This window comes from Dendropsophus ebraccatus, chromosome 12 (genome assembly GCF_027789765.1).
Source record: "Dendropsophus ebraccatus isolate aDenEbr1 chromosome 12, aDenEbr1.pat, whole genome shotgun sequence".
Lineage (NCBI taxonomy): Eukaryota > Metazoa > Chordata > Amphibia > Anura > Hylidae > Dendropsophus > Dendropsophus ebraccatus.
The window spans coordinates 19,000,825-19,023,248 of NC_091465.1; the positions used below are offsets into that span (position 1 = coordinate 19,000,825).

The 22,424-nt window shown below is 43.4% G+C and overlaps 2 protein-coding genes across 22 annotated transcripts in view; one reads left to right on the forward strand and one right to left on the reverse strand.

Moving 5' to 3' along the window:
• Positions 1-7,023, forward strand: part of FEZ1 (fasciculation and elongation protein zeta 1) — a 52,596-nt gene extending 45,573 nt beyond the window's left edge. For all 9 annotated transcript variants that reach the window (XM_069948197.1, XM_069948196.1, XM_069948199.1 and 6 more), the window contains 4 exons: positions 518-598; positions 3,275-3,350; positions 3,569-3,634; positions 6,157-7,023. In XM_069948197.1, coding sequence (XP_069804298.1) covers positions 518-598; positions 3,275-3,350; positions 3,569-3,634; positions 6,157-6,173 — 240 coding nt within the window. In that variant the 3' untranslated portion in view covers positions 6,174-7,023. The remainder of the gene's footprint in view (positions 1-517; positions 599-3,274; positions 3,351-3,568; positions 3,635-6,156) is intronic.
• Positions 7,024-9,732: 2,709 nt separating this feature from the next.
• Positions 9,733-22,424, reverse strand: part of PKNOX2 (PBX/knotted 1 homeobox 2) — a 316,712-nt gene continuing 304,020 nt past the window's right edge. For 10 of the 13 annotated variants that reach the window (XM_069947896.1, XM_069947884.1, XM_069947885.1 and 7 more), the window contains 4 exons: positions 21,336-21,518; positions 16,600-16,676; positions 15,863-16,041; positions 9,733-10,640 (listed from right to left, as the gene is read on the reverse strand). In XM_069947896.1, the coding sequence (XP_069803997.1) occupies positions 10,426-10,640; positions 15,863-16,041; positions 16,600-16,676; positions 21,336-21,518 (654 nt within the window). In that variant the 3' untranslated portion in view covers positions 9,733-10,425. The remainder of the gene's footprint in view (positions 10,641-15,862; positions 16,042-16,599; positions 16,677-21,335; positions 21,519-22,424) is intronic. The other 3 variants (XM_069947893.1, XM_069947894.1, XM_069947897.1) reach the window with 3 other exon arrangements.

The window sequence follows — 22,424 nt, forward strand, 5'->3', positions numbered from 1 at the left end:
ACCTAAAATAGTCGTTCGCCACCAGCGCATCGCTACGGTTGAATAGCGGTGCAGGGCGGCGACCGACGATTTTAGCAGAACCAGACATTACCTGTCCGGGCTGCAGGTCTTCTTCTCCCGGTCCCGCGCCGCAGCATCGGCTTCGGAGCGGGGCTGTCTGAACTGACAGACCACTCATCCAATCACTGGCCGCGGGACCGGGAGAAGAGTACCTGCAGCCCGGACAGGTAATGTATAAAGCAAGGGCTGCAAGGACATCTGTAACGATGTCCCTGCAGCCCTTGTTTTTACGATCATTGGGCCCGTGGAATAGGCCTCGTAAACAAGCGCCGATCTAGCAGATCGGCGCTCGTTTACGTTGTTCATTGTCCGGTGAAATAGGGCCCTTAGTGTGAAACCACATGGGCAGCTGGCTGCTTATGTGTCCTCATCCTCGTTTTACTGTATGGTAAATCCCTCATTATTACATAACACTTTTCACTGTGCTTATTGTGACTAAAACTCTGCTTCTTTGCAGCGCTTCAGCATGGAAGGGCTCTCCAATATTCTACAGACGGGAATTAGGCAAACGTTTGGGAATTCAGGGAATGATAAGCAGGTGGGTGTATAGTTGGGTAAGTGCTACACAGTAAGGACACATTCTAAGTTCAAAGTCGATATTTAAAGTGTCACTGTCATATTTATTTTTTGTACAAGCGATTTTAAGAAACTTTGTAATTGGGTTTATTAGGCAAATATGCCATTATCTGCATTCAAAAAGCCTTTCCCCAGGTCCCCCCCTCCCTCCTCTCTCTCATTCACTGCTCATTATCAGGAAATCTTGTCTCATTTACATCAGTCAAGCCCTGTTTGTTCTATTGAGGGGGAGGAGGGAGATTATTTGACAGCAGAGAGCAGAGAACAAAGAATTTACATAGTGGGAGCTGTATGAAAGCTGGTATTCAGAGGTCAGAGAGGTCAGAGCTGACTTCAGAGGAGATAGCCCAGTGATGTGACACTTTAAGGAAATTGCTCAGGGTAAAGTGTCTCCTCAATTAACACAACACAGACATGTCTAGCATTTTGGTTGTGTTCTAGGTGTATAGATCTCCACAGGGAGTCAGGACAATGCATGCAGTTGTGCTCTTCACCCCCAGTTTGCCTCGATCTCCTACTCTCGCAGGAGACTGGCTCCATTAACAATCAATGGGACCATATCGCAGTGAACTGGGAGTAAAATGCATAGCAAGAGAGAGAAAAAGAAGAAAGCGGGCATCGGCGCCTTGTGTGATACCTCAATACACCAAGGATAAAGATTATGTGAGAAGGTGCTCACCTGGATGCCACTTGGGCTTTGTGCATATCACCCCTCAACAGGGTACAATTCCGAATCCAGGGTCTTGTTTGGTGACAGTCCACTGTATAGGGGCCTACTACCTCTAGGGACTGCTAAGCTGACTGTACCAAAAACACAGGATACTCCGGGGCCCGTGGAGAGAATAAGTGAATAAAATAAAAAGGAATTAAGGTACTCACGGTCAGCGCTGTCCACATAGAGAAGTGGCCGAAAGATATAGCAGGGAAGCATTACACATGGCTGTAGTAGATAGTGACCTCTATATCTTTCGGCCACTTCTCTATGTGGACAGCGCTGACCGTGAGTACCTTAATTCCTTTTTATTTTATTCACTTAAAATGCATAGCGGCACGCTTCTCTCGTCTTGTTCCAGTGATATTAGGGGATTTAAGTACCTACATCCCAACCAATCAAAACTCTTCACATTTCATGTCACTTGTCAATAGTTAATGTTAAAAGACAGGGACACCAAAGTTCAGCTGTGGATTTTCTGAAGAGGCAATATTTCCATTTATAAACCAGAGCAGCAAATTTTCACAAAATTGTGCATATTGTGGGGCAGGTTTGCGGCTCTGGATTTTCTGTGTGGGTAATGTAAAACAAGATTAAGAAAATAGGAATGTGCTGAAAATTTGCAATTGCCTTTGATTTTAATTCCCACGGCTGAATCCTCAAACAAATCTGCAGCATATCAAGGGCATCAATTCACATTGTGCAGATATAAAATCCGCACCACAGGTCAGTTTCTGCCTGAATTCCATGCAGAGGTTTATCGCAACATTAGACAGAGATTTCTTAGTATCTCACTTACTTCGCTGGTACTGTGATATGCTGCAAATGACCAGGTAAAAAAGCCTTCTCCATTTATCAAAAACAAGCATAATTGCTGTTGCCTAATCTGTAAAAATTGAGTCTTTTAACATAACACCTTTTACTATTTGTCCTACATGGTGTCCATGATAAAAAAAAATTATAAAATACCCAACGCTAGAATTGCAGTTGTGTGTTTATTTTTATCTCCAGGCCTCACACAACTATGAAGTAAAAAAAAAATATATCAAAACTTGAAATATTAACAGTAAAAACTGCAACTCTACTCAGTTTGTGGCCTTTTCGCTTTAGATACCTTCAAATGTATCACACCTACATCCGCTCTCCTCTAGGACTACATTGGCAGCATAACCAAGGAGTGGATGGAGATTGAAAAAACTCTGGATTCAACCCTAGGGCTGCCTAGGAAACATGGATACAGCCATAGGAGATCTATGGCTGTATCCATGTTTTCCAGGCAGCGGTAGTCAAGTATCGATTGATCAGGGAGGATAGGCATCAGGCATTCAGCCATCAGTGATTGAAGGTGTATGGCCGCCTTTAGTCTAGGCCAGTGCTTCTCAAAGTTTTCCTACTGGAGGCTCATCCAACAGACAAAATGATGCCTGGGCCTCACCAGACTGACTGAGAGGATGCTGGGGCCTTGCCATCTATGATAAAAGTCCATGCAATTATAAAAACTAAAAACAGTCTACCCTCTTTGTCTCCTTGTCTCTGCATAACATTAAATAAGTACAAAATGAGTCAATAATGTTCCCAAAGCAGAGATTGTTGCTGTCAGGGAAAGGACTATGCATCTTATGGTCACTTTTGTGACAACTGCCTCCCCAGCTGGGCCTCACCAGCAACTACGGGGTTCCTTACTGGTGAGGCCCGCAGAGGTTCACTCTGCTCAAAATGCTGCACCACACCACTTTTGCCAAGTAAGACACAAAAGTATCGAAAAGGTGTCTAAAATATATTATAAATGTTTCATGAGTCATGTAAGACAGTTTTTTTTAATTGGCACAAATGATGCCAGAATATAATATATCTGCCCCAATGTTTGCTGTATGAAGAGACTATAGTGATCTGTTTGATAACTCTCTGACTTATGTTTTTTTGCAGTATCTGAATACAGTCATCCCATATGAGAAGAGAGCCACACCCCCAACTGTTGAGGACCTGCAGATGCTGACTAACAGTAAGCCTGCCCCCTAGGGGTGACTAATGTATAAAGCAATCCAGCATATCCAAACTCACTGTGTTACACTTGGATGATTTATCTCATGAACTGTACACTGTGTAGTATTATAAAACAGAGTGAATATCCTTACAGTCAGGACATGAGGATAAATGGACATTATTGGGATTAATGTTTTCACATTCTTGTACTGACCTCATGCCTTCCTCTCTCTGCAGTATTGTTCGCTATGAAAGAAGACAGTGAGAAGGTTCCTATGCTATTAACGGACTACATTCTAAAAGGTAAAACTCCTGGTATGCCCTGAGTGTTATATGGAGTTCATGGAGGGATCTCCTAACAAAATCCTCACGTTATTCACTTATTCATACTTAAAGCTGTTTCGCCCTGAAGCTTAAACATGGTTTCTCAGCCAACTCTGGCTCGGTTATGGAAATTTGCTTAACTCTTATTGACATTATGTAACTCTGGATTTCTGCAAATAGGCTGGAAGCCATGTTTTGTCTTTGTTGATATAGACACGTAAACTGCTTAAAGAGGTTTGCCCACAGTCAGTCACTACACACAAGGAGTGTACAGATGTTTGGTTGTATAGAGATTGCATACAGATCTGGATGGGAATTCTGGATGCAACAAGCTTGATCAATTGCATCTGGCTTTCCATCTGGCGCCCTATAGGATGAAATGGTACAGAGCAGGACCTAGCTAATATTCAACATAGTTATCTGCGCAATATCTGCAAAGTTTGCTGGATAACCAGACATATTTAGACCTGGCCTTAGTGATGATGGCTGACACTGAAATGTTAGTGGGCATATTTGCTCACATTTAACAAACCTAACATATTTAATACCACTCAAATAGGTGACTGTAGTTAAGATATTGAAAGGTTCACATGGGCTCCCTTTGAACTGCATGCAGCTTCATGCCAGATGCTTAAAAAAGCTGGATCCAGTCCTAGGAAACTTCTCCCAGATTTCCAGGACTGGATCCAGCTTTTCCAGGCAGCCGGAGCGGAGTGGCACGGAGTTCAAAGGCAGACAGCCGATAAGCTGACTGCTGCGCTAACAAATCACGTCACTTTGTTAATACTGTAAATTTGCTCATCTTTAGTTCTCACCTATTACTTCATCAGGTGCATTTTACCCCTCAGTCGTCAAAAAATATTAATAGATTTGCAGCATTTCTTCTCATCCCCCAAAAAAACATTTTGCCTAAACGTCACCTGCTTTCAGACACCATTGATAAGCGTGTGTCGTCCTGTGTAATCAGATATAGAACCTTAAGGCACATGACAAATTTGCACCAAACTTCTTGAGGAAAGTGGGCAAAGGTCTTCAGGAAATGGGTGTGGTCTTCAATTATAAGGTAACTTTATCGATAAGAAACCCTGCACCTTCCCTTTTTCTGACTAATGTGACCAATTTATAAAAAAGCAAATGAAAATAAATTCAGAACAAATCACTCCAACTATGTTTTTTCTTAGACTAGCATAGGAAATGCCAGTCTTTATAAACATGTCTGACTGGATAGATTTTATGGTCATATTCTGCCATCTCTATAGTTAGTGAACAATATAGAGAACCTGGCACAAGTACTTACACATGCGGGTATATCGCTGACCTCCTCCTTGCGATAGATCCTCTTGGAAGTGAACTGTTGGGAAGGGGAAACTGTCTATTTCAGCAATGGAGGATAGAATGATGAAGGTGTCTATTTCAGCCACAGTACTAAGGGGAGATTCACTAAGTATGTGGTTTCATATTCCAGTCTTAAAACAACGTTTAAATTTGCAGCCCTGTGTCAAATTGGCGTGGCTTCGAGTGTGTATGCCCTAGGATTGCAATGCCCTCCATCGTTACCGTCCTCCTCATCACTAGGAAAGCCCTTGGGCAGGATTTTTTCTATTCATCACCTGTATGAACACTGCACAGGTGCCTTAATGATCCAGCCCATGTGAAGTGTTTATACAGGTGATGAATAGCAGAAATTGTTCTAGGGGCATTTTTAATGATGAAGAGGGTGGGGAGGAGGGACGGAGAGAAGGTGCAAGCCTAGGGCATAGACAATCTAGGCCACGCCAATTTGACACAGGGCTGCAAGTTTAAAAGATGACTTTATGACAAAAACTGCATCACCTGCCGAATGGACCCCAAGACAGATCTTGGATTAAAAGCAGCTATCTGAAGGTACAAGCGGCTTGGGGGGGGTGTCAAATTGTGGGTACAGAGTCGCTTTAATACCCCTTTTCCAAGCAAACATAACTTTTCATATGTTCATATGATGGTGAGACTAACAATTCCTTCCATACTTAATCTATTCAATTTCCTTCTGAGCAGATGCTTTCTGCTGGAAACACAAATGACTGTGTGAGCTTTTCTCTCGCCTCCCCCGTCCCTTCCGAGATGGCTGATGTAAACATCCCTGGCAGGCTTTATCTGCAACTTTTTATGAATTTACTGTGATGAATCCTCCTGTTGCAGACAGGGACTTGTTTACATCAGCCTTCTCGGAAGGGAGGAGAGAGAAGGAGGAGATGAGAGAAAAGCTCACAGACAAATATTTGTTTTTTCAGCAGAAAGCAGCAGCTCAGAAGTGGGGTAAGGAGACTGAATAGATAATAACATGTATGGGAGGAATTTTTAGTCTCATCATAGGCAGCCACATGAATTGTTACGTTTGAGCAGAATACCCCTTTATTTTACAATTTATGCTGTCTCATGAAAAATTTACATAGTAAGAGAACAATGATAATTCGGATGGTAAAACCCACATATGAAATAATCTTTTTTTTTTGTCTCTTCAGTGCTCTGCCCAACCTAACGTGCCACCCCGATGGCGGATCAGGGAGAACATTCATGTCACATCAGGACTGCATGACATAACATTTAAATTTGCATTGAATTAATCCGAGTTACAGGCCGGTATTGATTATTACCTTTTGCTTTCTCATCAATTTAATCACTATGCGCTCAGAGAAACATGAAATTAACACCATGAGATTTTGTTACCCATGAGTTCTTTGGTTAGTTTTCTACCAAGATTTCTGCCCCCTGCTGGCAATCAGTAGCAGTCAGATGCCTTGTTGTAGAACTCTACCTACTTCATGAACCAGAGGAAGTGGGATGGATTTTGAGCTATTGTTTTGCTATGTACAGATGTGTACTAGTACAGATGATGGATTACTAGCAGTACCTTACTCTGTGAGGTGGAGAAAGTGCTTGGACCAGTGCATAATGGATCCACATTGGATTCCCTGTGATATAACTTGTGTAGTATTGTACGTGGCCGCTTGCTGCCAAGACCTTCAGGGCATTTATTTGTAACAGTGTTTTGAGCGTCTGCTCCTTGTATCTACTACTCATTTTGGCCAAATCAGCTGTTTCTTTCCCCTTCATTATATTGCTGAGATGTTCACCTGTTTGTGTAACATGTTATGGAGAGATACTGGGTCATGTGTAACAGTCATGTTTGTTGCCAACAAATAGCTTTAATGGCGGGTCCCTGTGGCCGATGAGTGTCCCTGGAAGTATTACCACCGCCCACTGTCTGATTTATCATCCCCAGACAGGAGGGGGCGACGTCCGACATGTGGAGGTCTCTGTACATTGTAGTGTATTAGAATGTGTCTTGCCATGTATTAGATGATATGAAATAAATCTCATGTAGTGAATGTTGGCTGTGTTTTCTGTCATTACTAGAAGGTAAGGTAAATATTAATTACAGGAAACCTGCACCGTAAAGGCACACAATTCTTCAATTTTTTCCTGCAAGGCTACAAAATTGTCTTTTTTTCAATCAGCTGGAAATAATGGCCATAAAATTAATGTTAGTAGTTTTACTTTTAATTTCTACAAAGGAAAAAAAATGGGAAAAATACTGTATGTGAACATGGCCAATAGTGATCTCCAATCTAAAACCCTTAAGACCATTGCACTCAGAAGATGATCAGTTGCCCTAAATCAGGGATGGGGAACCTTTGGCCCTCCAGCTGTTGCAAAACTACAATTTCCATCATGCCTGGACAGCCAAAGCTTTAGCTTTGGCTGTCCAGGCATGATGGGAATTGTAGTTTTGCAACATCTGCAGGGCCGAAGGTTCCCCATCCCTATCCGAAATGCTAATAACCTATTGGGCTTTCTTTAGCCCGTGTTTTTATGTTAGAATAGTCTGTGTATGACCATACACATTAGGCTGGCTCTACATGGCAATTTCTGGTCGCAATATCCACACAAGTAAATGGGGTCACATTGCAACCTACAAAAGACCACCACCTACACCCCAAGATGGATTGTTTTTGCAACTGCGTTGTCATGGCCGCTTGTGGGTCGCAGTATGATCACAATCACTTTAATGAGCAAAGGGGTCATGCAACAGGTAATGTAGCCCTTGCCTTAGGGTGTGTTTACACAGAAAGATTTATCTGACAGATTTTTTAAGCCAAAACCAGGAACAGAGTAAACAGAGAACAGGTCATAAAGGAAACATTGAGAGTTCTCTTCTTTTCAAATTTATTCCTGGGTTTTGACTTTAAAAATCTGTCAGATAAATCTTTCTGTGTAAACACACCATTATTCTAATGCTACGTTTACACGGAACGATTATCGGGCAAATTTTCGCGATAACGATCGAATTCGAATGATAATCGTACGTGTAAATGCGGCGAAAGATCGATAAATCGTTCATTTTGATCTTTTAACATGTTCTTAAATCGTTGTTCGCAAAAAATTCGCCGATCGTTCCGTGTAAACAGTCGTTTACTGATTTTACCTATGTGCGAGATAGGCTTAAGCGATCGCAAAACAAATTTTCTGTACGATATATCGTTCCATCTAAACGCTGATCGTTATAAAAAAAAATCGTTACTTCGAAATCGTTAACCGTACGATTGGGCCAATAATCGACTCCTGTAAACTTAGCATTAAGGTCCATTTACACAGAAAGATTATCTGACAGATTATCTGCCAAAGATTTGAAGCCAAAACCAGGAGCAGACTATGAGCAGAGATCAGGTCATAATGGTAAGCCTGAGATTTCTCCTCTTTTTAAAGCCATTCCTGGCTTTGGCTTCAAATCTTTGACAGATAATCTGTCAGATAATCTTTCTGTGTAAATGGACCCTTACGGTGCGTTTACACAGGCAGATTTATCTGACAGATCTTGGAAGCCAAAGCCAGGAATGGATTTGAAAAGAGGAGAAATCTTAGTCTTTCCTTTGACCTGTTCCCTGTTTAGTCTGTTCCTGGCTTTGGCTTCAAAAAATCTGTCAGATAAATCTGTCTGTGTAAATGCACCATTAGTCATTCAGTTTGCATGGCTTGGTTCCATCAATTGTTTGAACTTCAGAGAAAGAGGGCATTCACACACTCCGAAACAGTTTAAATCTTTGAGTTACTGTACTGATATGCAGTGTCAGTGCAGTAGCACAAACATTTAAACTGCTTTGGAGCTCCCGGCATCATAATGAATCATGATGTGCATAATTTTTTAGTGCATGGACCTTAATCATGGAACGTGTGAATGCTGCCTTATGCCTGATTCCCACGTCCTGTATTTTATGGAGGCTTCAGATGGGGAAGTCCTGTAATGGAGTGTTTTCCCGCCCGGCATGATGTATCAATATCAAACACTCCATTACAGGGCCTCCCTGTCTGTAGCACAAGTAAAATACGGGACGTGGGAATAGCCCCTTAGGTCTTATAACATCCATGTTCAGTCTGTAAGATGTGGCCAGAAGACAGATGATGTTTTAGGCCTTAGGATACATTCACACGTTCAGCAGTTTTTCAGGCCTGTATATTATGTCTGCAAAATGCCAAAATTTGTCCATAGAGCATCTATAATCCATATTTTTTTTCAGATCCACAAAAAATGGGAAGGTGAAGGTATTCTCTGCAAACATTTCTTCTGTGAAAATTTACAGATGCTCCTATAGACTTCTATGCCGCGGTCCTTTTTTTGAATCACGGCCAGGGTCTCGTGTATGGTGCTGTTCTATTCACGGCCACCAGCCAGGGGTGAAGCACTGAAGGCAGGCCAGCCCGCCCCCAGTGGGAGGAAACCCCCACCCCTCTATGATGCGGCTCCATTGATTCTACACGGCCGCTATTCAAAACCATGGGCAAAACTAAAAGCAAATGTACTGCTGGTACATTCACTTTAATGCATACTTTTGCTCTCTCATGTGATGGGGCAGGGTGATGCTAAATAAAGTGTTTTTACACCTCAGCATAAATGCAGCCAGCCTCTAAGTACCTCCGATTTTGTGTACATCATTGCAGATATAGCAGACGCTACGTGTGTCCCCTCCCCCACCATAGCTGCACCCATCACCAGGCCTGAGAACAGAATATGAAGACATAAGGTGAAGCCTTAGGCAGCGTTATAATTGTCATACTCTGTTTATATGGAAATTTCATAAAACAGTTTACTTGCCAAAATAGATGAGTCTGATAATAGTCTGTTATCTGAAAGAACGGGGGAGTGCGGTCCCAGAATTTACACACAAATGTTGAATATTTTTTTTGTTGTCCTAGAGATGAAAAGTTTTTTATCCATGTACATATAGATACAGGCATGGCTGTCCAGCATATCCATAGATACAGATGACTTCCAGGGGGGCTGGGGAAACATTTCAATAGCATTCAGTCTCCATAATACAGAAAAAAGCTTGACCTAAAAACATGTTCAGTTCTTAAAAAAAAGAAAACAGGAAACAATGTGGCCACAACATGTGGCGCTGTAAACATGTGTCCATCACTTAAATAACAGCCGGGCAGCAGCGGCCTGGGAGGGAGACGACTGTTTATATCCTCCTGTCTGAAGAACAGAACACAACATTGCATTTTACAGGAGTCTCAGTTTGATGCATCCATAGTGTTTACAGGAGAGAAGAGGTGAATGGCCGGCTCTGGTCCACCACAATGTGCGGAGGGCGGACATTACTCCAAGCAAGTGCAGGCTGTGGGCGTCAGTCATACAGAGACAGGTAAACCAGTGGCCATTACAAAGAAGAATAATCCCAGGCTGAGGTTTCATCAGTTCTATTGCGCTGTGTGTGCAGGTCACCGGTTTGCTACTCCAGGGAGTCACTTTGTTCTAGGCCCAGGTCACTAACATTTGTTGTCTGGAGATCTTCACTATCCTCCTCCAGTTCATCTTCTTCCATCTCTTCCTCCTCCTCGTCCTCTTCTGTTCCATCCAGTGAGTCGTCGTGTGCACTCATCATGGCCTGCTGCATGGACAGAGGGTCCGAAGACAGAGCCTGCAGGTTGTCGATGTTCACAGAACCTAGAAAACAGCAGAACAGCATGAATTATACATAATGCAGCTAAGTGACGCATGCCCCGAAGAGATGAAAAGGCGTGCAGCTGCAAGTGGCAATTGGACAAAGGTAAGGTATTGCCATGTGAAAGAGGTTAGCCACATTATAGTAACTCACAGCACCTTCCTGTGTACCCTGTGAATGGCAAATATTGGCTGTTTTAACCGTTGTCATTTGGAAATAACGGTCGTTATTTGCTGTTAAATGGCGGCCATCCACTCAATTTCAACAGTGTGTGAATATAGTCTTTCTATGTTTTCAATCCACTCCTAAGCAAAAATACTGTGTGGGAACATAGCCTTGGACAGTATTTTGCAGATGTGTGAATGGCCCCTTACTAATACTGCACACTGGACAATTTTACTATAACGTGGCCGACCTTTCTAACACAATGGCCCAGAAATCAGACAGATAGTAACTAATCACAGGTCATTCAGAAAAACTGAACTGAGCCGTAATTGGTTACTATCTGTCTGAGATGAAAATGTCAAGATTTTTGTCTCTGATTGATTAATCTCGGCCATTGTGTAAATTTATGTTGTGAAACAGAAAAAAAATAAGCAATGAAATCCCTGTGGATTTAAGGCCCTATTACACAGGCCAATCAGGAGGAGCAAGTGAGTGCCGACCTGTTTGATCGGCGCGCGCTCACTTGCTTCTCGTTCCCCGCTTGCTGCCCTACACTATAACATGCAGCCCCCACGGCCCTATAAGAGATATCGGCGGCCTGTTGCCATCACTCCTATTACACAGAGCGACGGCCAGCAGAACATTGTTATCGTTTACTTTTTTTTCAATGGCTGATCTTTGCCTTTTAACAGCAGCTATTACACCATTTATTCCATTGCAATAAATAAGGCTACCAGTGGGTTCCTTATGTCCACATAAGATAATTTTTTGCAACAGATCAGTGTGTATAAAATCAGCTGCAGATTTGTTTTGAACTAGAATCGCTGCACACCTGCAACAAATTTGTGCGTGTCAACATACACTAAGGGGTCATTCACACGTCTGTAGAATTCCGTCAATACACGGACAGTTTTCTGAGGACTTAACCTAAGAGCTCCCAGCATCATGATTAATTATGATGTCGGGAGCTCCTAAACAGTTTAAAAGTTTGCACAGTCCGATGTGCACTGCAAACAAGCACGATCAGTGAGATGGGCGTTCGTTTGCAGAGTATTTACAACGCTGGATCAATTGTGCGTTTTGTTAACTTCATGATGCCCACCTGCACACTATTTATATGAGAGAATTCCTGATTGTTGAACCTCTTCACGTAGGCCGAATATCAGCAGTAAGCAGTAGCGGATTATAATATGGGCGGTTTGGGCGGCCGCCCGAGGCTCCGGGGGGGCCCACGCCATGCAGCCCACATTATAATCCGCCACTGTTAACTGTCCCCTGGCTGATGCGCGGCTGCCGGGGGTGTCCAGTCCTATCCCCGACAGCGCGCACATCAGAGAGCTCCCCGTGCGCCTGTGGCTGTGACTTCCGGCGCACGGGGAGCCCTCTGAAGCGCGCGCTGCCGGGGATAGGATGGGACATCCCCGGCAGCCGCGCATCAGTCGGAGGCTGCAGAAGAAGAGAGGCTTGACGGGGGAACGGACGGCAGGTGAGTTGTGTTGTTGTTTTTTTTTTTTTTTTTTTTTTTGTGTTATCTGCTGGGGGGGGGGGGGGGGGGGGGGGGGGGGGGGGGGAAGGGGGACCATCTATAGGGGGCTAGAGAAAAAGAGAACAAAGACAGCGCTCCATGTGCAGGACCAGTTGCAATGGGATGGACAGAATTCCAGTACCGGAGTAAAACCGGGTCCCCTCTCACCTGGCTAAGTTGTGCAAGATCGAGGCACAACTTTCCATTGGATTTTTCGCCTGTCATCTCTGGTACCGAATGGGTTAAACGAGTGCATTGATAGCATCAAATAATTTGTCATCCTTTTTTGCTATGTATATGAATTCTGGCTTTGGGTCCATGTATATGTTTATGTCTGTATGCATGTATATATGTGTGTATACTTATAGGTTTATATATACTCTGTATCCTCCTACTTGTGATGTCACTTCCTCTTGTTGGATTTAAATATGGCTACTTCCCACTGTATTAACTAAGCATCTGATGAAGAGACCAGTCTGGTCTAGAAACGCGTAAAGCTGAGCCTTTTATACATTTTTTATTATTTTAATAAAGTAGTTTTTTTACATCATCTGTTGGGAGTAGCTGTGCCTATTCATCCTGCTGGAATTTGGAGAGGAGGTCTGCATCTATAAGGGGGGGGAAGAGGGGGGACCAGCTATAGGGGGGGGAAGAGGGGGACCATCTCCTATAGGATCAGCACCCTCCTCTCCTGACATCCTCTGTGCTGCCGTGACCTCCCCTATGACATCCTCTGTGCAGCAAGGGACCAAACATGTTTTATTGGGGACAGCAGGGAGGGGAGGCAGGCAATGTTTATTGGGGACAGCATTGGGGGGGGCTGTAGAGGATTATAATGTGGGCGGATTGTGGGCGCCCAGGTTGGGTGGACAGCCCGGGGCCCAGGGTACATTTAATCTGCCACTGGCAGTAAGGGTTTTTGCCTGCCAATAATCGACCCATGTAAAGGCCATATTAGGGTACTATTGCACGGAACCGTTCGTTGTATTTATTACACGGAGCGATAATCGGACGATCAGCCGATGACAACGATCATCGGCTGATCATTGATATAGGTCTGAACCTGTAATTGTCGGGCACCGACTGCGCATCGCTACATGTAATAGTGGTGCACAGCTGGCGACTGACTATATACATTACCTATCCAGTCTGCAGGGCTCCGTTTGCTCCTCTTCTCCCCGGGTCCCATGCTCCAGCTTCAGAGCGGTCTGTCTGAGCTGACAGGCTGCTCAGCCAATCACAGGCTGGGACCTCCACGGCCAGTGATTGGCTGAGCAGCCTGTCAGCTGAAACAGGCCCCTCTGAAACTGGAGCGCGGGACCTGGGGAGAAGCAGAGCACAAGAGGAGCCCTGCAGACTGTGTAGGTAATGTATAGAGTAAAAGCAAGGGCTGCAAGGACATCGGTTACTATATCCCTGCAGCCCTTGTTAAACGATAATCATGCTGTGTAAACGTTCACAGTTATTATCGGGCCTTCATCGGCCCGTGTAATACTACCCATACACAGACCGATTATCTGCCATATCAGGCACATATCTCCCTATGTAAACAAGTAGCAATCAGCCAAATGCTCACTCGTCGGCTGATCGCTGTCTTTCAATGCATTAAAATACAATGCGCCGTTGGCTGCACATCTCTCCATGTAATAACAGATGCACGATTAAAGGGTTGCGTGTAAATCACTTTGAGACGTTTAATAGGCTTAGTAAGAAAGCGCCGATCTGCTTGCAGCACCGGTCGGGCCATCTAAGGGTGCGTTCACACGTACAGGATCTGCAGCAGATTCCATGGCCCAGATTAGATTGAAAGCAAATCTGCTGCAGATCTTGTACGTGTGAACGCACCCTAATACAGTCTTTATGTTGTGGATTTCAAATATTATATTACAGTGCATATAAATTCTGGCTTTACAAAATCCCATTCACATACAGAAGGCAGAATCTGAATAGATTTTACAGGATCTTGCAGATCAGATCAGCAGTAAAGGCTGAGCTGCATTATAAACAAACACCAATCTCCTAGATTAAAGGAGAAGTCAAGCGGGACAACAAATATTCATTTCGGGCAGGGGGACGTAATAAAGAACTTATATTTCCCGCACCCGCTGACACTCTCCAGCTCTCTCTCCTCTTCCATGTCACGACCTGGTTGATGGATGCCCCGCTCAGCTAGTCAGTGACTAGAACGGGACACTGCTGCAGTCACTGATCGGCTGATGGGGCTTCCATCAGCCAAGGTCAGGTATTTCCCCCGAGCTGTGTCATCAAAACTCGGTGGAAAGTGGGACCTTCTGGCACAGGGAGAGGTAAGTAGTTGCTCCTTAAGATGTCCCCCCTGCCAGATTCCTTTATAGAGACTAATTCTAGGGACAACTCCTTTTTACAGTGTACAGTACTTTAAGAAACATTTGACATGTCCTTAAGAGGTTCTATCTAGTAATCAGTCAAGGTTTGAACACGCAGACCCCCAACTGATCAAAACTTTGTCTCTATGTTATATCAAAAGTTTCTTCCAATGACAGTGCCCATTTATTAGAGCTCCTGGTGGGATGAAAAGGAGAAACACTTACCCACCTGCTGGGGAATCCCCACTGGTGCAGATGTTGCTGTAAAGTGCTTTTTCCTCTCCTCAAGACACACAAAACACCTGCTCAGCCAGTCACTCACTGCCTCCTATTTGTGGAGAGGAGGAAGCGCTCTGCAGCAGGGACCAGCACTCTTTTAAATGGAAAACCACTCAAGTTGTTCATCTGGAAATGATCATTGTTCTTTTACAGTCACCAAATAAGTAGGTAAATAAGTAGGTGATGAGTGCAATCACAATTCTTAAATGTTATATATATATATATATAATTTATTTATTTGTGGCTTCTGCTGGACACATTCACCTGTATTTAAGCCATGTACTGACAGTCTTACTACTTGTTTCATTTCCATTATGGGCAAAAAAAATATCCAGATGAAATACAGACGAAAACCTCAGCTGTGAGAAGACTGAATGAGGATTCTGTGCCATATACATATCACTCAGACCTGCAGCCATACAAATCACAGAAGCGTATTCTCGAATTATATTGCCTCTTAGTCCAGCGAAAATCTTTTTCTTTCAAATCAACTGGTGTGAGAAAGTTATATAGATTTGTAATTTACTTGTATTAAAAAATCTCAAGTCTTCCCATATGTATCAGCTGCTGTATGTCCTGCAGGAAATGTTGTTTTATTATCAGTCTGATATCTCTGGCCGAGACAGGAACTCTCCACATTGGGAGAGGTTTTCTATGGGGATTCATAGAAAACCGAGACAGAAGATGTCAGCAGAGAGCACTGTGTCAGACTGAAAATAAAACATTTCTTGCATGACATACAGCAGCTGATAAGTATGGGAAGACTTGAGATTTTTTAATAGAAGTAAATTACAACACTATATAACTTTCTGATATCAGTTGATTTGAAAGAAAAAGATTTTCGCTGGACAACCCCTTTAATTGAAGGACCTGATGGTCACTGTACCCTGCACCTCATGACTCCACTCACCGTCAGGGTTGGTCCCAGGTAACACACCTTGTTGCTGTAACACTCCAGCTGCAATAGAGTTGGGCCAGAACCGCTGGGTTGGCCGGTGCTGAGACTTTATCTTCTTTGCTTTTGGTGCTGGGTCAGGATTACTGGCATCTAACATTGGCTGCAGGATACGCCGCCGAGCATTAATGAACCTACAAGACACAAGAGTCACCCATGACCGACTATGATTATGGAACTCTTCCCACTGTTTTTTTTCCTTCTTCCTCTTATTTTAACCAAGCACCAAAATGAGAGAATCTTGAGTTTACTGTACATTTCACAAGCGCAGTTGCGATGCTGTCTCTCCCCTCAGCTGCTGTGAGGAGGCAGTGTCATCTCTGCTTGTCGGAGGAGATGCTGAACAAGCACAATAGTTTTCTGTTTTCTCCTCTGACAAGCAGAGAAGAATCTGTAACTGATACTGCTGTATGTTCCCTTTGCAGGAAGAATATGAACCAGGACTGTATAGAATACAGACTCTGACAATAAGCCGACTGATTTTGTTCCAAGCATACAGCGAACCAATAGAAAAATTAGGGGAAGGCACATCAAAATTCAGTATAGTATATGTGGGGACTTTGCAACCTCTTTTCACATGCATTGGGTATTTCATTGGTGGATGTGATGACAGTCATACCCCGGGGTTATTATAGGATTGCACCGTATGCACATCCCACTGTAGTTTACGCCATGCTGCAGGGGGCACTTACCAGTTGTTGACTTGCAATAGTGTAAGGTTTGTCTGTGCAGCGATCTGCCGCTTCTCATCCTCTGTCGGGTACGGGTGCTGTAAGAAACATCACACCAGTTATAGTGACTGTCCTAAAAGAAAACTGCAATACATGGATAATAAATTCTCCCTATGTGTTTGGTTTTTGTTGTCAGTGAATTAGAACCATTGGTAAGACACCAAACTCATGTCCTGATAGTATACACAAGAGTGGGCTCCAGGCTATGCACTAGATCCAGGTGAGCTTTCAGCCTCTCACTGTCTCCATTCACTGACAGCAAGCAGAGATCCTGAGGATTGTATGAAGGTGAAACACAAAAGGGGGACATGTATCAAGAAGAAAAGGCGTACTTTTTTTGCGGAAAGTGCCAATTTGCGAATATTTTATTTGCATAACGGCCATTTACGAATAAAATATTTGCAAATCGGCATTTTCCGCCACGTACGCGGGGGAGGGGGTGTGGACTCAGAGTCCGTGCAATTCATTATTGTTTCCGCCTAAAGATACGCAGAAAACCTACTCCAGCTCTGAGCTGGTGTAGGTTTTCTGCCGTGCGCACCAGCACGCACGGGATTTACATAAATCGCCAGGGCTGCGGGGACATTTTTAAGTCCGGCGCAGAAAACGTTGGACTTAATAAATGTCCCCCTTAGTATATTGGAACGCTGCAGAACATTTCATAACAGAATGGTTCAGATTTATTAACATAGAATCAGATCCCTGTATAGAAGACATGTGGTCAGTGCTCCTCCCCTATCTGAGATATAGGGATTTTATGTTTGTCTGTTTAACTTTATTTCAAAAAGGGGATGGGCAGTATTTTAAAGGGGTTTTCCACAGGATAGGAGACAAAGTGTGTGTGTGTGTGTGGGGGGGGGGGGGGGGTGTCTGACCTCCGTACCCTCTGGCGATTCCCAGATTTCATACATCTGAGTTAGACTCTGTCCTCTTCATTTAGTTTTGTTTCCATACAGATTAATCAGAGAACAAATATGCAAATGAGCCCCCCCCCCATGAGAACAGATTCTAAAAATGGCTGCTAAGAGTGATGCATGATGGGAGGAGCTATAACAGCAAATAACGCTTATTTTCCTTCCTATACTTTTGCGGCCTGATCTTGTCTGCTGTGCTGCAGTGTCATTGTATATCATCATGAAGGTTTCCTGTAACCTGGCCGCTTCTTGTACACCGATGTCTTGTGCTCAACAGCAACATGGACAGGTCCAGTCCAGACATTTTGTAAAAGGAAAAAAAATATATAATAAAATGTGACGCTGGGAAGTAACATGTCACCATACACAATATAATCTATGGATCCTCACTTGTGCACATATTCACACGGGAAAAAGTATGTCTGTAAAACTTGTACAATAATGGGATCAGTGCACAAGGTGATCAGTGACTGCAAGTGTAATCTCCACAATGAACACTAGATGGCAGAAAAGAGCCAGAAATGACATTGCTTCCTGGTCGCTTCCTGCTATGAAACAAGTCATCAGCGCCTGGTGTGACAGCATGACAATCACTATCCGTCCGCAGCACTACAGGAGAGCATCACATACCCTTCACCTCCAAAATCAGACGCAGCTCCTCCGATGGCGACGTCAGCTTCATGTTTGCCAATTAGGAAACATTTATTCTTTACATGCAGAGGCTTCAAGGGGTTATCCAAGATTAGAAAAACATTGCCACTCCATCCTCAGGTTATGAGTGGTATTACACTTAGATCTATTCACTTAAATGGAGCCGAGCTGCAATACTGTCAGGGTCGGTATTGATTATTGATCATAGATTATAGATTATGATTATAGAGAAACATTTCAATTTGTTATGAGTCTTATTAGTTAATTCAGATATGTTCCAGCTCCAGACAGCCAGCTTATGCTAAAACCGGACCTCCAGAACTTCCTCTTTCTGGATGACTAAAGGAGAATCTTGACAGCTTGCCAATTGCTAGGCAGACAAGCTGCTGAACTTGCTATATACATATCAATGCAATAACATAACCGTTGGCTGCGTACTTTTATCGGAAGACCAAGTTTATCCAATCATGTTATATCAAATATATACATGTGACTATGTAACCACTCCTGTATTCCGCGATTATAAAATGAGAGACATTTCTAATAAAAAGAGGAAGTTGTGTGCACACATCTGTGTCCTGTCTCCATGGGTTCTGTATTGTAGCGTCTAATACGGGCTATGTGGGCACGGGCTAGTTAATTAGAACAGAGACAATTGATGCAAGGTGACTAAATGTAGACTCATCACCTTGACAATACCACACACAACCTAAGAACAAGAGTGGTGCTGTTTTTGGAAGACGATCGCAATGTTTTTTTTAATCTTGGATAATCCCTTAGCTCATACAGACCTAATATTTCTAACAGGTCTGGGATTTCTCATTGACTTTTAGGAGTAAGGGACAGCTGGGTTACAGCCCCTATTGATGCTGTAATGGCAGCCATATTAGTTGTCACCCAGCTTTTTCAGAACCAGAGATAATAAGAAACTATGTCACAGAATGTTTAAGAACTTCACAGGACAGACTCAAAGACTTAGATTTATTGGGGATAATTTATTATTTTAGGGGAAAGTTCTCTTTACCATGAAGGGCACCACTATCCCCTATCCACCACTAACCACTATCCCCTCCGGATTCTGCAGGTACGAGGATACAACCAGGGAGGCATTAGCCGCACCGCCGCCGGGTCAGCCCTGGACTAATGAATATTAAAGGTTCAGTGACATTTAAGCTTTCATTACTCTGCTCTTCACATAAACTCGTCCTTAAATGCACCAGCGGCTTCTTCATTGCATTATCTATTCTGGAAAGTAGATAAAGTGAAGACTGCAGAGAGGCAGGAGTGTGATCAGTGACCCTGCACCCCCAAACCAGGAATCACACAGTCACTCGGGGTCTATAATGTGCTGTAAATGCAGAATCTGCAACTGAGCTCCTGGAGAGGTAAATCATTGCATACAGGATTATAGAGCCAGTACTGAAGTCAATGGGAGCTGTATAAAGCCATAAACAGTGAGCCCCCTGGTGGTGGCTGCAGGTAATCAGCATGGAATCATGTAGCTATGATATTGTGAAGGGAACCGCAGGACTTGGAGCTCTGTATGAGTAAGACACAACTCCAATATAAAATTAAGCAGCCAACAAACAGGTATATTAGGTGTTAAAGGGGTTATCCAGCGCTACAAAAACATGGCCACTTTCCCCCTACTGTTGTCTCCAGTTCAGGTGCGGTTTGCAATTAAGCTCCATTTACTTTAATGGAACGGAGTTTCAAAACCCCACCCAAACTGGAGACAACAGTAGGGGGAAAGTGGCCATGTTTTTGTAGCACTGGATAACCCCTTTAACCTCCAATTCACCCTAGACAGCTAAAGATGTTACCATTATCCTCTTCACCGTAGAGCACTAGAGTTATTAAAGGAGAAGTTCACGAAAAACGCACTACACTGCATGGGGCAGTCACAGCCGCACTACAAGTGCCAGCAGCCCTGTCCTATGCGCCGTGGACGGTGCTGCTGGCACTTGTGATGGGGGTAGTTCAGTGGGGGTGGGGGTGTTCACTAGGGGCTGCTGAGACGGAGGGAGGCAGCCGCACCACAAGTGCCAGCAGCCCTATCCTATGTGCCGTGGATGGGGCTGCTGGCACTTGTGATATAGTTATTCTTACAATGTAATTTCTCCATACACTGTTCCCCCCCGTTGGACACTTCATAGCAATTACAACTGATTTGTGACGTCACAGTTTTTTTTAGGAGAATTGAAACCTGTCTGATCTACTAAAAACTACTTTGCATTTTCCATAATTAGTGTATATTAGACATTAGTCTAACTTTCTTATGTGATAACATATTAAAAAATACATTTTGCCTGAAGTTGTCCTTTAAGTATACCAACACGCGGATTACCAGGCCTACTACCCCTATACTGCTCTGTATAAAACATAGAATGTAGCACATGTGGAGGAGTATAATACTATTGGGGGGGAGTAGGTTATTATTTAATAGCTAATAATTCTGAATATGTGGCTTTTATCAGTCGGCAGCAGACCCTCTGAACTGTTTTAACTTGATAAATGCTGAAGAACACTTTTTACTTTTATCTAGAATAGATCTAGAACTACAAAATGTACCTCTGTACTCTCCACACCCAATGTTACATGTATATGCCCTACTGCACTTTCCATACTCACATTAAAATCCCTCGATATACTCTTCAGCACTGTCTATATACTGTTACAGTAACAAATATAGTCCCACTACACTCCTTACTCTATTACAATACAATTCCAACAATAAGGTCCAAGTATCCTCAGGAAAATAAAAGCACTCTCCATAAGCTGTCACACTAAAACCCCCAAAATATGGTTCAAGTGTCCCCGATATACTTCCCAGTACACTTCATACATCTTTACATTATGTGTCTCCTTATATATTCCAAGAATCCCGAATAAAATCTCAGTACTCTCCATACAGTGTTTCACAAAGATCCCCCAATATGGTTCCAATAGACTCTCAGTACTCTCCATAAACAACCATGTTAACCACCCTCCCCCCATTATAGCCCTAGTGTGCTCGATATTTTCCCTCAAACTCTCCATGCATTGGTTAAATTAATACCCCCCTAAATATCCCCAGTATTGGGGGTCATGTTCCCTCCCAGTTAGCTGGCAGAGGATTTTAGTGGCTCTTACCATTAGGTGCTGGAAAAGCCATGAGCGCATTATGTTGGTGGCGTGCTTCGGGAGGACTCCGCGCTTGTTTTTAGACTTTTTATCTTCCCCATCAAGCAGAGAGGTCAGTTCCAGATTGACCTGTGGGACAGCAGAGAAGCCGGAGTATGAGAAGTGCTTTATATCCATCAGATTCACATCTCCCTGAAGGAAACAATGTAACAATGGCCTTGTCTTAACTAATCGCCGTCACCAAGCACAGACAATAAGGTGCAGAAAAGGGACCTGAGGGAGACCCTACACACAGTGCCACTAAAGTCAGGCTGAATTATACTTCTTAAGGGTGCGCTCACACCTACAGGATCCGCAGCAGATTTGATGGTGCAGATTTGATGCTGTGTTCAGTTATTTAAATGAAATCTGCTGCGGATCCGGTGAGTGTGAACGTACCCTAAGGGTGCGTTCACACCTACAGGATCTGCAGCAGATTTGATGCTGTGTTTAGTTATTTAAATGAAATCTGCTGCAGAAAATCATCTGCAGATCCTGTAGGTGTGAACGCACCATAAAGGAGGATTCTACTCTCTGCAAAATTGCAAAAATTTTAGTTTGCATTAAAAAAAGTTAAGTAACTTTTGTTTTAATTTACATTTAAATAACTTTTTTAATTTTGTTTATTCCATGTGTCAGACATGTGACCTTATAGATTAGCTCTTAAAGGGGTAATGCAGGCAAAATAAAACATGTCAGGCAGCAGAGGGTGCTGTAAACACAATTAAAGGGGATATCCAGCGCTACAAAAACATGGCCACTTTCTTTCAGAGACAACACGACTCTTGTCTCCAGTTCAGGTGCGGTTTGCTATTAAGCTCCATTCACTTCAATGGAACTGAGCAGCAAAACCCAGCCCAAGCTGGAGACAAGAGAGCGGCTGTCTCTGGAAGAAAGTGGCCGTGTTTTTGTAGTGCTGGATATCCCCTTTAAGTGCCACTTACGTGTCCCAGTCCAGTCCTGTCCCAACCGCAACTCCAAGAGCCACCACTAGTCTCATCTGTCTCCTGTGGCATCAGGACACCACAGGAACTGCATGCTCAACCAATCAATGACTGC